Here is a 15,196-nt window from a genome sequence, read left to right as displayed (position 1 = left end):
TAGCTAATCAGGTCAATATTGCTAACCAACAATCTTTGTTTACCGTGATGTATGAACGGACAAAGTATTTCCACCTGTTAGCTAAGCTAGTGGCTCTCTTGCCATAGTATTTATTTCCAGTTAATTTCTCTGTGCCTGAGTGATACTTTTATTAGCATAGTGAACGTGCAAACACTGGCGTACTTACAAATGAAATGGAGAAATGTAAACCCTGTCACACACCACAGAACTTTCTAAGAATGAAGACAGAAAAAAGTGGTAACTGAATTTTGCTCAATCCACACTTCACACCTTTTGTCAATAAGCTAGCCGCTCATGCAGTTGAACAAACTCGCAGAATGTGTTAAATAGTTCTAATACAACCATTTGCACAACAGATTAATCCTTCCATGGAGTACATTTTATTTGTAACAGATTTACACTACCGTTTATCAATCGGTCGTCATGCGAACCACTTATGTCTTGCTATGGGTTTAGGTTCTTTACAACCAAGAGTATTCTGGCTGCTCTGAATTGTATCCCTTGAGAATAATAACAACAAGAGTAATCCCATACCCCACGATCGTCATGGATGTAGTTGCAATCTGCAAGAGTTAATGTAAGTCATAATCAAAGAAATTTGTGATTGAAACTTATAATGAGCTGAGAAAAGAGTCAATAGATCCTGTGCAGAAAAAAACAAACATGTACCCTAGTTTAGGGGGCGCAGTATGCTCAACATCATTTTGTTGCTGCGGTGAATTGAGTTCAAGATCAACAGAAACATTGGCATCTTCAACAACTGCAAAATTGTATGGAGTTCTTGAATCTCGGTTAACTTCAGTCGCTGCCTCCGTCTCAGAGAGCTGAGTAGAGAATTAAACAAAAATCAATCATCGAAATTATTCGTGTGATTTCAACTATCATAATTAAATCAATACCTTTTTTTGTAACTCAGCATTTTCTTGACGAATTAGGTTAATCTTTCTGTATAATTCCATGTTTTCTTGGTGGACAAGACTCCCCTGCAAATAAACCATCAATAGTCAGTTTGCTGAAATATTTCACACGTTTCAGACTGATAAATGTTGCAGTACCTTGTGATTCAGTTCATGAATCTCATCAATCAAGATTTGGTCCTGAAAGAAACATTAATGCTCTCTGTTAGTCTTTTTGGAGGAGCCTGTGAGGTGTATATATAACAAGTGTTTTGCATGTTGACCTTTTTTGTCCGGATGCAACGCAGGCTTATTTCCAGTTGATTTTCTAGAGTCTGCAGTTCCTTGACACCCATTCCAGAAAGATCTTGTCCCGTCAACTGCCTGCAATTAAACAATGTTGCGTCTGTTTTGACTGAATGTATATAGGGTACTTCTCAGAATATTTCCACAGCCTCTAGCATGTCTGATCGAACTGTGAATTAGTGAAATGTTGTATTTCAATGTATTAGATCTTTGTAAGTTTTATCTTTTTCAGGTAGTTACGGTCTTACGGATTAGGCTTCTGTAGAATGCTACTGTTGATTTTCTGCTGGGTGGGGATTTGACAAACCAGAGTGCTCTGACAGTAACAGTAAATAGCTGAAGTTTTTAAAACTGGCCATTGGTTTGCATGGGAAATTACTAATTTAATTTCATCTTTATATTTCTTTCATTTCTAGAGGTGAAAACTGACATCCACATAAGCAGAGGATTGTTCTGTGGAGTCAGCATACCTAGCTCCTACACAAAATATTGTATTCTTATGCGTTTGGCTTATTGTCTATGAAACCAAGTTTCATCTTTACATGCAAAGGCTATCTGCATTCGAATGCAATAATTTGTCGCAAAATAAATATTCTACACAGTGAATAGCTATTAATGCATGGACTCTATTGTGCATTTTGAGTTCTTGTATCCTTCGTAATTGAGTATCATGAATTATTTTCCTGAAAGAATTTAGTTTCATTCATGGCACATTTAAAGATTCTAGTTGCTGGATGGTGTACACCTGTGCAGTTTCGCTTGTGCTGATAGCATGATCCTCTTGTAAATTTGACAAATTTCTGATATATAAATATGGAAAATTTTCAGGTTTTCGGGGCCATACCGATGATTTTCTTGCAAGTTGTGCAGTTGTTGTCTCAAGCTTGCTGCCTCCCTTTGCCAGAACTATGGAATTTGAACTTACAGTTAAGTAATGCCACATCAGGTTTGCCAAAAGTATTAAAAGAGACATGGTGAAAAGCATGATTCCCTATCAGTGTCATGGAAGTACTGAATCACATGGTAATATATGCAAGTTTATCTGACCGAGTATAATTCATACAGTAAATGTTGAAGGGACAAATAGGTTATAGAATAAAACATATTCCAAGTGGGAAACCTTTGGTTTTGTTTCCTTTGGGTGCTTCAGTCCAATGACTGTCAAGGCGCACCCAAAAAAATTGACTTAGTGATATCAGGTTGAACATATATTTATACACCCCACATGATTTGTTGTCTTAGTCATCTTTAATTCTCACAAATGCTTCTGTGAGGCAAATTAACCTGTTAGCATGTGAGCTTCTAAAGAAGTATGAGCTAGAGGCAGAACTGGTCTGGAAAATGGTGATTATTCTGCTGGAAGAAGATTTCACGTGGCAGTAGAAGGTTGCAGTTGTTTGATACAGAACTGTCATTTGGGGTTCATCTCACAAGTTTCAGTATTTGGGGTTCATCTCACAAGTTTCAGTATAGACTGAAGGATTTGTATGTGTTGTGGATCTTTTTCAGAAGATGGGCACAGGTACATGTTCCCTTAGCTCCCATTATTCCTTCTGAGTTTCTGTTATGTTGGTCTTACACATTCCATTTTCTGTCCGAGGTTCAAAGAAGGTTAGGATTTCGACGAGAGCTGTATGCACAAGAGCTCTTTTCAAATGGTTACCTACATGAGAGTTCCTAGCCCGTTTGCTGTTTCTTCTTGGCCCCAACATTTGCATCGTTTTGCGGCCTATAATCCTCGAGGTTGTTCTGTAACTGCAGAATTTAGCAAAGTATTTGAGCCTTCTGTTAGAAGGGACGACGAGCTATCTTAGTGAGAAATATACTCGTGTTGGTTGATACCATTCTAGTTGAGCTTTAATGTTTAGTTCTGTAGTTGATCTGATGGGCCATTTGAATGTAAAACAAACGGTGCTGCAGACAGTAGAACCTTAGGTTCACCTCAAATAAGCTTCAAGAGTCAAGTAAATTGCAGTTCAGTTTGATGCTCACAAACTAGTTTCATCAGGTGCACCACTGTAAGGCCATTTTGGTTGGCTTGGATTCGATTAGTAGTGTATATATCTGTCAAGAGTTCTAATCTGGCTCTGCTAAACCCTACAGTTTGTATGTAGGCAATAACAGCAGTTCTGCCAATACCTTTCATTGTATAAAGGCGTTTTCAACACTTGGGGTTGGCACAGTATCCATGCCATTCAACAGGGATTTATTAAGATTTATAAGAGTTGGTAGAGATCGAAATCTTATCCATTTGGTCAGCAGTTGATCATCGGTGGTGGTGTTCTGTGTCCAATAGCTCACATATTTTCTTGTCTGAGACCTTGCAACAGTAGTTAGTTTGAGGTGAACAGTCTGGAGCTAGTAGTCAGTTTGAGGTGAACAGTCTGGAGCTGGATCTTGAATGTGAGGGCCTTTTCCCAGTTTACATGGGCCGAACTACTATCACTTTTTAGTTTGGCTGATGACGAGCCTCCTGAGTCTTTAACTCTATGATGAGCCAGCACGATTTGTCAGAAAAGGGTATTGCAAATCTATGTTGCTTTAGACTTACGCCTATTAAGTTGAACCCCATGCTGTCTGCCGAGTCTAATGCCTTCAGTGGAGGTTAATTCACATGATTCTAAAAACACATGAATATGAGAAACACATAATTGCAATATCATGTATATTTGAATCCTACAAGATTTGGTTTGTTTCACTGCCGCACACTCAAAACAAAGCGTCTTTTCAAGAGGTTTAGTGGATACTAAATTTCCTATGATATGTGTACAAACAAATTCGTGGAAAAAAAATTCTTATAGAATATCCTACTAATCAAAGGACCAGACATAGGAAAATTTTGTAAATATACCAATCCTTTGAATTTCCCATGAAAAATCCTTTGAATGAGAGAGGCCCTAAGAGGTTTGAGTCGGCTGATGATATGTTGATTTGGAGATAGAACTAGATCCCTATAGAATTAATCTTAGTCCGATGTTTTGAAAGTCACTAAATCCTCTATGTAGGGTCTGGGAGTTGATAGATGGATCTAATGATTGATGGAAGGTGAAGCTACTAGATCAGCAATTTTAATGATAAGAGATAAGGAGGCAATGCTACGTATTTCAGCAAGTTCTTGAGTACAAGAGGATTTTGGACCACACATCATTAGAAAACTGGATGATTCTTTGTGTGGTCGTATTACTGTATAATCACTGAAACTAAGAACAAGCTGCTTGAGCCAGTTGCATGTGGTGGAAGAATAAAAAGTTTGCCCGGTGATCTGGAACGTAAAGATCCCACAAAGATTGGTTATTTGCAGCACATACTGACGAACTATTCAAGGGATGAACGACGATGGCAATTTTGGTTATTGGTGACTTGGCAGAGGTTTTGACGACAGCGTCGGTGATCCAGTGGGTATGTCATGATGATGAATTTCAAAAGCCAATGTTGACCATGTGTTTCATCAACAAATAAGCAATAACTGGATGGCCTCGAATTTTTGGCTATGCTGCGGGGATAGATGAAGTCGTTATTTTCAGGAGAGGAACAAACTAGGAGAAGAAGTGTATCTTGCCTAAGGGGCATCTTGCCAAGATTGACGCTGATGGCAGGCTGTCATGACAAGGAGATTGCAGTAAGAAGTACTCCCTCTCTCTTAGTTTACAGGATGTGCCTCTAGGTCGTCAATTTGACCAACCTAACACAAGTCATATATTATAAAAAATATACCAATATAAACTTCAGATGTTCTATTTTCAAACAATATATTTTTGTGTTATATAGTTTATATTAGGGTGATAAAATTGACAACCTAGGTATACGCGCAGGACTTGTAAATTGAAACGGAGGAAGTACCCGGTGCAGGGACATGGAAGGATAACTTGTGGGCTCATTGGTCCAAGTGCTCGAAGGCCCTACTCAGAATAAACGGAATGTCATGTATGAGGCTGCCTCCTTAACCCTTGATCTTCGGCTCTGAGATGTCCTTGGACTAACTTGAAGCTCTCAAAGATTCTTACTGAGTTTCTTAGAAGAAAGATCACTTTCAGGAGGCCTGTTTCAGCTTTCGGAGAGGGACTAAAACACTAAAGCACATGTTCTAGTGGAAGTTGCACATGTTCTAAGGAAACATCCTCTTTTTACCCTTGATATCATACCTTTGGAATAAAAGTCTCTTGTTTGTAAAGAGAGTGTTTGCTGTACTGACACGTATATATATCAATTGGTTTCACTAAAAAAGGATGTTGACTAGTGGAGACATCAAGGAGGTTGATTTAGACCGAAGGAACTATTGAAATCTGAACTCAAAGAGATGAAAATAAACACGGGCTAAGGGTCCGACATCTCCGATGCTCTTCCTTTCTCGCAACAAAATATGTGCATGTAAAGAGTTTGCCAATATGTTCCTAAAACTAGATATGTGAATATTATATACCATTGGCATGAGTGTTATTTTGAAGATAGTGACAAATGCACATAGGAGAAAATGTCGATTCGTATAGAGTACAACCCACAATGCATGTGGAACCTTCATATGAGGAAGATACTTCTTGATAAACTTGTGTTTGGTATTACATGAGTAGCAAATCTCTGGAAAATCCAGAACAATTCCTATATGAGGAAGATACTTCAATGCCTATATATGATTGGTTCATATATCAATTCCTTAAATACTTATTTTTGGTAATTTGATGGTCGTCTTCTCAACCTAGAATGAGATGGTATTCCAAGAGCGATTCATGTCTTACCGCACAAACCACTAGAGGTGAGCTAAGCTATCTACCTTAAAGTGTCTCAGGAGTTTCCTTAGGTTGAAACAAAGGACATAAAAGGTGCCCCCACAAATTCTCATGAAGACAAGTGTTGGACAAGCCAAGGACTTAGCCTTTCCATTTTACTGATCCAAGATCACATTTAGTCCATTGACATGTTGTTACTATAAAGGGGAAGGTGGTTGCTAACATGTGTTTCTTCCTTTGACTGCTTAAAGATTAAACTCCAATTCCCTCAAAAGCTTCCATTTTCTCCATTATATGTACCTAAATTTCACACCTTGGAGTTGCCAAGCTCTTCCAGTTGGAACTGATGAGCAGTTCGTCTAGATATAGCCGTTGCAAACATGCAACTCTAGCACTTCGGAGCTGCCAAATACTCCATCCGGAACCACCAAAGCATTTGGCAAAACCTCTTCTGTTGCCCTCTCAATTTTTTTTGAACACATCTGGTCGGAATTTTTGAAGTAGTTACATGTTACCCGGTCGTACCATCCCATTCATTTGAAAGTTGGCACCTTTAAGTCTATTCCGAGCTAACAACCTGAAGCTTTCGACTTGTATTAAAGTGTGTGTAATGATCATATTTTTGGTCGAGCCTATATATACCCCACCTATCCCATCAATTCACTCGAAGCAAACCCTACTCATGTCCTGTGATCCGAGAGAGAACTCCACCTTCTTTTGTTGATTTCAAAGGGCTTTCTACTCCAACCATCAAGCCACCTCTTTGCTTCCCACCCCTACTTCTCTAATCCAAATGCCAAATCTTGAGAGAGTTTGTGTGTGGAAGATATCATATTTTGAAGCACAAGAGCAAGTGATTCATCACTAAGCAACCTTAATATTATTACTTATGTAGGTGTGCGCCTCCTAGATCGGCTAGGTGTTTGGGAGTATTTAAGATTGTGAAGAAACCAAGTTGTAACGGCCCGGAGATCGTGTACTTCATGAAGATCAACCTCGACTAGGGTTAGTCATTCGTGGACGTATGCCATGATGACATAGGTTGATTGATCCTTCGTGGACCCTTCGCAGGTCATTGTCCTTCATGGGCTAGTTCCTTAGTGGAACTCACAACCTTGATCTTCGTGAGCTTAGATCCTTTGTGGATTGAAGCCTCCATCAACATGGAATAGTATAGTCCAACTATCCAAATCACGGGAACAATCTTCACCGAGCCACCCTATGTATGCATTCCTCCTCTACTCTTATTTTACTTTTTCAAGTCTTTACTTTCGGCTGCCTATACTCTTGTAGACTTGCATGTGTAGGGTCCTTGATTGACCACCGTAGAAAAGGTTAATTGCCAAGGAAACTAAAATTTGGAAAAGAAAAACCCTTTTGCTTAGTAGTCTATTCATCCCCTCGAGACATACTTAACTAATCCTACACTACCATCTTAAAAAGAGACACATCAAAATATTCCGCATGATTAAACTTTGTCGAGAAGTGATGTTGGGTAAATCATTTTGCCGTTGCACATGCTAGTGATTAATGGTAAATTGTTTATTTATTCTCAAAGAAGTATATTTTTTGCTTAAAGTATCGCATTTATCTGGACAACCTCTCAAACTATTTCTTGGGTTGATTTAACCCCTAAAACATAAAATATATTAATTAACCCTAATGTGGGATATGAAGATGATATCATTCACGTGGTAACCATGTTACTACTTCACTATTTTTTCCCACTTGTCATCATACGTAGAAAATGACATAATGAACCACAAAAATTGCGCTAGAAACTAAATATCCCCTAGGATTCTCATTCTTCATTTCGAGTCTCTCTCTATAATTTTGCGTTAAACCATGGTTGCACCATATTTTGATCGGTGTGCTTCTCAATGCAATCTCTTTTTGGTATCATATAGTGCTGGGGAGAAACATAGTTGTTGGTGAGAAATTGATAAGAATGTGTGAGAGGAAAGAAGTGAAGGAAACTCAAGATGAAGACATTAAGGTGACATGGGGAAGACAAGATAAGTGACAATTGCTACATATGGGATATCACATCGAGAGTTGGTCAAATGAATGGCACATGGGCAATATACCTCAAAACATTGACCTAATTAGGGGTTAAGTGATTTGGTTTTTGAAGCCCTAGAGTCCAAAAGGACCAAAAAAATAACGTACGATGGATTATTCATACAAATGCAACACTTGTGAATCATGAATAAACTAGACCTTTTCCTTGTTTTCTTGCCATTATCTCGAATCCAGGCCGCATAGAGTTCACTTGACCACTTAAGTTGTTGTGGTTTTAGATCGCTTAAGTTGCTAGAGCCAAATAATATTATGTAATTTTTGTTAGAATTTTTTGTAATCTCATAATCCATTAAAACTTGACCACAACAACTTTTGATTCATAAGCTTTTATGGATGCTCTTTATCAAATTTAAACAATACATATATTTATCTAAATGAATTATCTCCTCACTAAAAATATTCTGAGTGGGATACACTACAGCTAAAGGATGTAAATGCACATGTATAAGAACACACACGTGTGAACATAATTGAGTGAATGTTGTATCTCAGGCTCAGAAACATGGGAGGGTAAATCGACAACCTTGAATAGTGTAGAACATATTTTCCCTAGTGAGTTCCACTCGGGTGTTTTTTAGGATTGTTATCTTAATAGAATAAGTTGTATTCCTACTCCCATATGTTCCAACAAAGTTAAAGTCATACCTAGCTTACATTGAAGTAGATTCTTTTAGATCTTTGCTAGATGAAAAAGTGGTAGCACCTGGGTTCAAAAGTGACACGATTGATATGTTTGTAAGAAGATGACAATTAGAGATAAGTGAATCTTCTTTTTATTTATGGTTGCCGTTGGGATATTGGGCTTCCAGGCTAGCCAAATATGCGGTGTTGGTTGTCCGGTGAGCTAAACCCAATGGAAGAAGACACATTTTTAAGTGAAGATAAGAACCGAGGATTCTAGAATAAAAATGTATGAGATTTAACTCATCATCATTAGGGAGACGCTCGAAAATGCAACTACTAGATAGCATTGAGATTAAATTTACTTGGACTACTATCAAGGGTGTTGCGATCGTGTGTGGGTATGACAAATTGGCATTTATTTTGTCAGAAACGGTACCCAAATATGATTTATCCAGTCAAGAGGTAAGAAAGATGGATGTATTAGTAAGGTCTTTCAATGAATCATGTAGGTGGATGTTGATGCATGCACTTTCCTTACATATTTTCATGTGGGGTTTTGCACCTTATCTAACTTTTTATTATTGTATCTATGACATAAGTTTTTGATGTACATGTATTCCTAAGATGTCGACAATTGATGTCTTATGAAGACATGACAATCAATGAAATCACCCGAAAAGGGAGCTCAAGAAGAAGAAATGTCACAAGCGGTGCATCAGACACACTAGCCAGAGGGTTGTTGTATGGCCCAGTTGGTTGTCATGGTCTAACTATGCAAGGATCACACTATCTTGCATTGGTGTGTGCCCCAGTGCTTAAGTTTTTGTCTGCCTCCGCATTGACATATAAACTCAAACAAAAAACGAGAGCAGAGTGGGAGATAACATATAGAAGTTCCCCAAGATATACGTAGTCTCCATTTCACCACCACACCAAGGGATGGAAAACCAAAGCCACCATCGCCAAGTTCTCCATCGACCATCCATAGTTGCCCAATCTTTCCAGGTTCGATTTATTGGTTTGTATGCGGGTTTATTTTGGGATATTTTAATTGTTGATATCATGGTATATCTCATTCGTACTCCGTTCTCGTCTCATGTTTCATTTCCTGCATAAGTCATTTCATTCTTGAGCCTATGGAGGTCTCTAGTCTAATGTCGAGTAAGATTGATTTTTTTGGGTACAATATATATATGGAGGGTGTGCTTCTCTTAGACCGACTAGGTGTGCTTGGGAGCCTTCATGGTGTGAAGGAACCAAGATGTTTGTATAGGCCTGAAGATTGCATACTTCGTGAAGATCTACCTCGATTCAGGCTAGACCTTTGTGGTCGTATGCCATGCTGGCCTAGGTTAGTTGCTCCTTTATGGACCTTTCATGGGTGTAGTCCTTCGTGGATCTCGCAACTGGGATCTTAAGTGATCCTAGAACCTTCGTGGTTCGAAGCTTCCATCAACGTTGAGTAGAATAGCGCCAACTATACGAAACATGGGAAAAATCTTTGTCGAGCCTCTATGTGTCCGTGTTCTCCTAACCATTACTCTTTACATATACCCGCTAATGTCTTCCGTTGTTGTACTCTTGTAGAATTGCTTGTGTAGGTGTTTGTAGGCTACCAATAGAAAAAGCTAAAAACTGTCATAAACTTAAAATTGGAAAAGAGTCATTCTTGTAGTCTATTCACCCCACTAGACATAGTAATGATCGTACATGGGCTTAACCACCTCGAATGGCCTTTTGCTGATTGTTGGTTTTGCACAAGTGTTACTTTTCCCTGCCCTCACAGATACAATACTTCATTCATTAAAAGTAGCAATAAAGATGGATGATTATGAGGACTTGCATGACATCAAATGTTTGACTTTGGGCAGACCTAGAAGATCTAATGATTTGGGCAATGGCTAAATGTCGATAAGTCAGGAGAAAAGGAAGAAAATAAAGGGGAGTATGATTCATCATGAATGGGAGAGTTGTAATGAAGCCACCCACCTCTATGCACCCCCACCTCACTTGATCACCTTACCTAAAATTTTGGAATAAAAAGAATTTATGATTCTTGTCGCACAAAAGAAGTTCACAATGAATCTTGGTCAAGTGTCACAATGTGGTCAAGGGCTGAGCTACTATACATCAAGAATGGTGAGGTTGGCGCAATAAATAATGGTTGACCAAGTAAATTGTAGAATTAAGCAGAGAATATGGACTAGATACGTACCTAGCTAGTGACTAAACATGCTAAGACAATGAGATTTTTCACCACAACATCTCAATTATTCTGTTTTTTCATGGGCATGAGCAGGAAGTAAGCTGACACATGTTGGTCTCCAAGATGATGCGGTGTTGTGGTGATAGCAACAAGGATGCGTCTCTCCGGTCTATCCAGCATGGGCTTGCCACTGGATGCAAACATGGTGGAAGGATGAAACACTCTGGGCAAGAGCCTCGTACCGACGAGTTACAGTGTCGAGCATGATGGTGCTTGCACATCTTCCTCCTTGGATTCATCTTTTTAAGAGCCCCCATCTTCTCCGTTGGACCATGGCCAATCGGGGTCAGGCAGCTGTGGTGGCTGCAGACGTGGTCGAAATCCTTCCCCAGAGTTTAATTCGGTGGGGTTGTGACTGCTTTGGGTGAACCCCTTGTCTCGACATGGGTCAGTGCTGATGACAATAGCATCAACTGTCACCTTGGAGGAGTTGCCAGAGATATCCGTTCAAGGCAAATGTTGTATTTGACGTTGGATGCCAGCTTGTGGTTGGTAGGTGCGCTTCGAGGGGTGTTAGTGCCTCCAATCGACATCTTCTTCTATTGTTTTCAAAAAAGGGAACGGAATGCTAAAACTGGAACTGCTAAAGGAACGAATTTTCAATAACATAACTTGGGCTCCTAGAATATGGCACCCTTGGGACAATCTATTTGATTGCAGGGTTTTGTTCGGAAGCAAAGATATCCGCGGAGGCCGGTTCGTTCGTCCTATTCTGATTTGGTCCCGGATTCTCTTTCGGATAGGCCCTGAAAGGAGAAGAAATTCTGAAATGCCAATGGACCTTTGTCTATTATCTAATTCACGTGCATTTGGCCTAGGTTAAGTAGTGTTCTCCTTTGTCAGGGTTTTACATGGTTGTACTCTACTCGGCCGTTCTTTGTATGGTTTTGGTCTAGTTTCCCTCGTAAACTAGACCAATCTTAATAAATCAACATAAACTCCCTGCCCACTTGACGAGATTCCCCAAGAAAAGAGAAGAGTATGCATCAATTTAAAAGAATACTAGATATCCCGATCAAACAAAAGAGCACTTGAGCTCGGTACTGCAAACCGATGTACCCCCACACTCATATCAATTGAGAGCTAAGACCCCTAAAAACAAGAGCTAAGACCACTCAAAATGCACAACATCATGATACTAGTGTATGAAATGAGAATACAGACTAGTATCATTTGTCAATTCATTTATTCCTTTGAAAAATCTCAATACAGCGCTGTGCGTATTGATACTGTGCCATACTATGGTACTAGAATCTCCTCTCTTATCCTTAATTACAATGTCATGTCATCTTTTTCTTAGATCTAAGCTCAATTCCCTATATGATTACTCACTCCATTTCAGTGAACAACGCGCACCATCTTAAAATTTAACTTTGAGCATAAATTAGACCAACCAGATGTGGATTGATAAACATTATACTGTTGAATTCATTGAAAAGAAGTTTTCAACGGTATAATTTTGAAGTCACAAAAATATATATTATTTATCTAATTTATGGTCAAAGTTAGATTTTGGGAAGCGTGCACGCCTTATTCATTGGAATGGAGGGTGTACATTCTCCAATTCCTCGAATGTAATAACAGCTCAAATGTCCTGGCCATCAACAATCTGCATCTAGTACTAATTTTCTGCTAAAGGGAATCAGAACACCCAAAGTAGCATGAAACATCATTCTTACTACATGCAATAATGGTCGAAACATAGCAACAGCTAGCTGACTATTCAGCAGGCTCATAATTAACTTGCTATAACTCTGTCCAGTTTAGACATGCTTGAAGTGGCCTAGCTATTTCAAGCAATTTTGAGATGGAATAAGTCCCTTACTTTCTATATTTTCTTTTCCCACATATAGCTATATATACCTACGATTGTTTTTCTATTGAACTTGGTCCGTGGCACTATGTACCATTTGATTACCTCTATGCCTTTAGCACATCAAACCTTACCTTAGTAAGTACTTGTTATAGCTGACATGAGCTATATCTAGCTAGTTGAAATAATTCACAACATGATTATGAAGGCTGTAGTGACGAAGAAGTAACATAACTACCCATTTTTGAAGTTGTCTACTGCGTGCATACATTCTGAGCTTCCTTATATAACTATCCATTCTTCAAACCAGGTACTGGGTGCATATATTCTGAACTTCTCTAACTATATAAAAATCTCTACCGCCAACAAAATAAAGCCTAAGCTGGCTTCTGCACTGTAGTTATAGCTGAGCGCTCAACTTGATCAAGACCTTTTCTCGCATATATACAACACTTCTGTAAAACTGAAAAGCAAAATTACTCATTGCATCTATTACTTGGGAAAACAATGATAAAACAAACCACAGTAGACACCAACTCATTGCCGACTTCATGCATGCATGGATGTTGCAGATGAACGTCCTTTCAGTTTAATTTACTATTTTGATCCCTGAATTTGCATTCGAACTGTAGCACTATATTTGCTCTCTTGTTCTTGCATGTAGTTTATGGATGCCAGACTTGTTTCCTGTGGCTACTTAAAAAGTTTTGCTTCGTACTAACTAGTGTGACAGACGCGTGGTGGTTGGGGTGTGTATGTGTGTGTGTGTGGGGGGGGGGGGGGGGGGGGAGGGTAATAAAGAGGTGAATGTATTTAAAAACCATAAATATATTTAAAAAACTGAATATAACTATGAACCAGTAAAACACCAACAGCTTCACATGAGGAAAATATTTTATTTAAGATCTGCAGGATTTTAAATCACAGTTAAGGCTTACCTTAAGCTCCGAGTTGGGGTTTGCAACAAGTTGCTGCTCCTCCTTGGCTCGTCCATATCGATCTATCACTGACTTCATGCTGCAAGAATTTGATCGAACAGCACACCAATAAGAACAAATTGATATGTAATTTGCAAACAATTACTGTACTCATGTGAGGTCTGGGTGAACATGGTTCTCACATAATACCCGAAACCCCTAGATCTATATTACTTCATTTTGACGAGGAGATATACGTTTTCTTCATTCCAGTGTCTAGCTAGGATCAAGCTAAGAATGCATGGAGAATAGCAAATACATAAGAGGCTAGATAGAAGGTATAGAAAGGATATAAAGAGAAGATGTGTAATTTTTTAAGCTGTTTCTAAAAGGAAACAATTTGTAACAGTATTCTTGTTACTCAAGGCCGCTGTATGCATATGTTACAGGCAGCTGTACTCTTGATGGTTGGTGGCTTGTGCAGATGAGCACAAATATATTTTCGAAAAGTTTTCTCAAAAATTTAAAATAAGCTTTCAAAGGTGAAATCACAGGCATCAGAAGCTAATCAACAAAACAAGCATGTAGTTTTCATGATCAAAGTAGCTTGCTTTTTCTGATAAAACGGGAAAGCAAACTGAAGCAATGGAATCCATTGACCTGGAGCTGGCGTACTCATAGAGGCGGCCGGTGCTGGAGAAGATGACGAGACCGACCTCGGCATCGCAGAGAATACCCAGCTCCTTGGCCTTCTTGAAGATCCCGTTCCTCCGCTTCGAGAACGTCACCTGCCGGCTCGTGGAGTTGTCGATCCGCCGGATCACTATCTTGCCCCGCCCCATCTTCAACTACCTCCCACACGCAGAGGACAAGCTAAGCTACCCGGTGCAGAGCAAGATGGCGATGGAGATAGATAAGCTGGGTGGATCTAGCTGCCGGAGCTCTGGAAGGAGAAAGTTCCCAGGTTTCCCAGATAGGCTGATTGGAGGGGGTGAGAGGAAGAGGAAGGGGGAGAGGAGTCTTTTGCTGGTGGCTCTGCAACTTGTCTTTCCTTTAGTTGCTCAACTTCCTTAAATTAGCAAAGAAATGGAAGGGGAAAGATACCCCCCGATTGGCTAGGATCGTAAGATAGGTTAGTTTATTGCAAATGTTAAACAACTGATGATAATTATGGGGGCATGGGCCATCTTGGAAAGGATGCCCCAAATTGGTTGCACGCAAGAAAGGTAAAGCAAGGCATTGTACAGTAGTAGATATAAATTTTTATTTAAATACCTTGGATGTCATTTAGGGACAAGTCAAGATATGAGGCTGTCTGTAAAGAGATGCCACCTGGATTTCTTTAGTGGGATGGAGAAAAGAGAACGAAGAGAGAGAATGCGGCTACATGTAACTCTACAAATGGTCTATAAGATTGTACAGACAATATATTTGATTTTGTGTCTTGTTTCGTGCAAATAGTAATGGTGGATATGCGGGAAATTGCGTTTGGCTCCCGAGCTCCATGGAGTGGTTTTTGAAAAATTCAAAAGTCTGCCTTTATAGGT

At 39.3% G+C, this 15,196-nt stretch overlaps 1 protein-coding gene across 1 annotated transcript; it reads right to left on the bottom strand.

The window, feature by feature from the left end:
- Window positions 1–248: 248 nt before the first annotated feature.
- Window positions 249–14,716, bottom strand: LOC123045674 (MADS-box transcription factor 27). The gene is made up of 8 exons (XM_044468818.1): window positions 14,310–14,716; window positions 13,671–13,749; window positions 2,068–2,129; window positions 1,202–1,301; window positions 1,077–1,118; window positions 921–1,004; window positions 691–845; window positions 249–584 (listed from the first exon to the last, which is right to left on the bottom strand). The coding sequence occupies exons 1-8, from the start codon at window positions 14,489–14,491 to the stop codon at window positions 566–568; spliced, it is 723 nt and encodes a 240-aa protein (XP_044324753.1). The 5' UTR covers window positions 14,492–14,716; the 3' UTR covers window positions 249–565.
- Between the last annotated feature and the right edge of the window lie 480 nt (window positions 14,717–15,196).

This window comes from Triticum aestivum, chromosome 2B (assembly GCF_018294505.1).
Source record: "Triticum aestivum cultivar Chinese Spring chromosome 2B, IWGSC CS RefSeq v2.1, whole genome shotgun sequence".
Taxonomy (NCBI): Eukaryota; Viridiplantae; Streptophyta; class Magnoliopsida; order Poales; family Poaceae; genus Triticum; species Triticum aestivum.
This window is presented reverse-complemented; position numbering and strand designations above follow the sequence as displayed.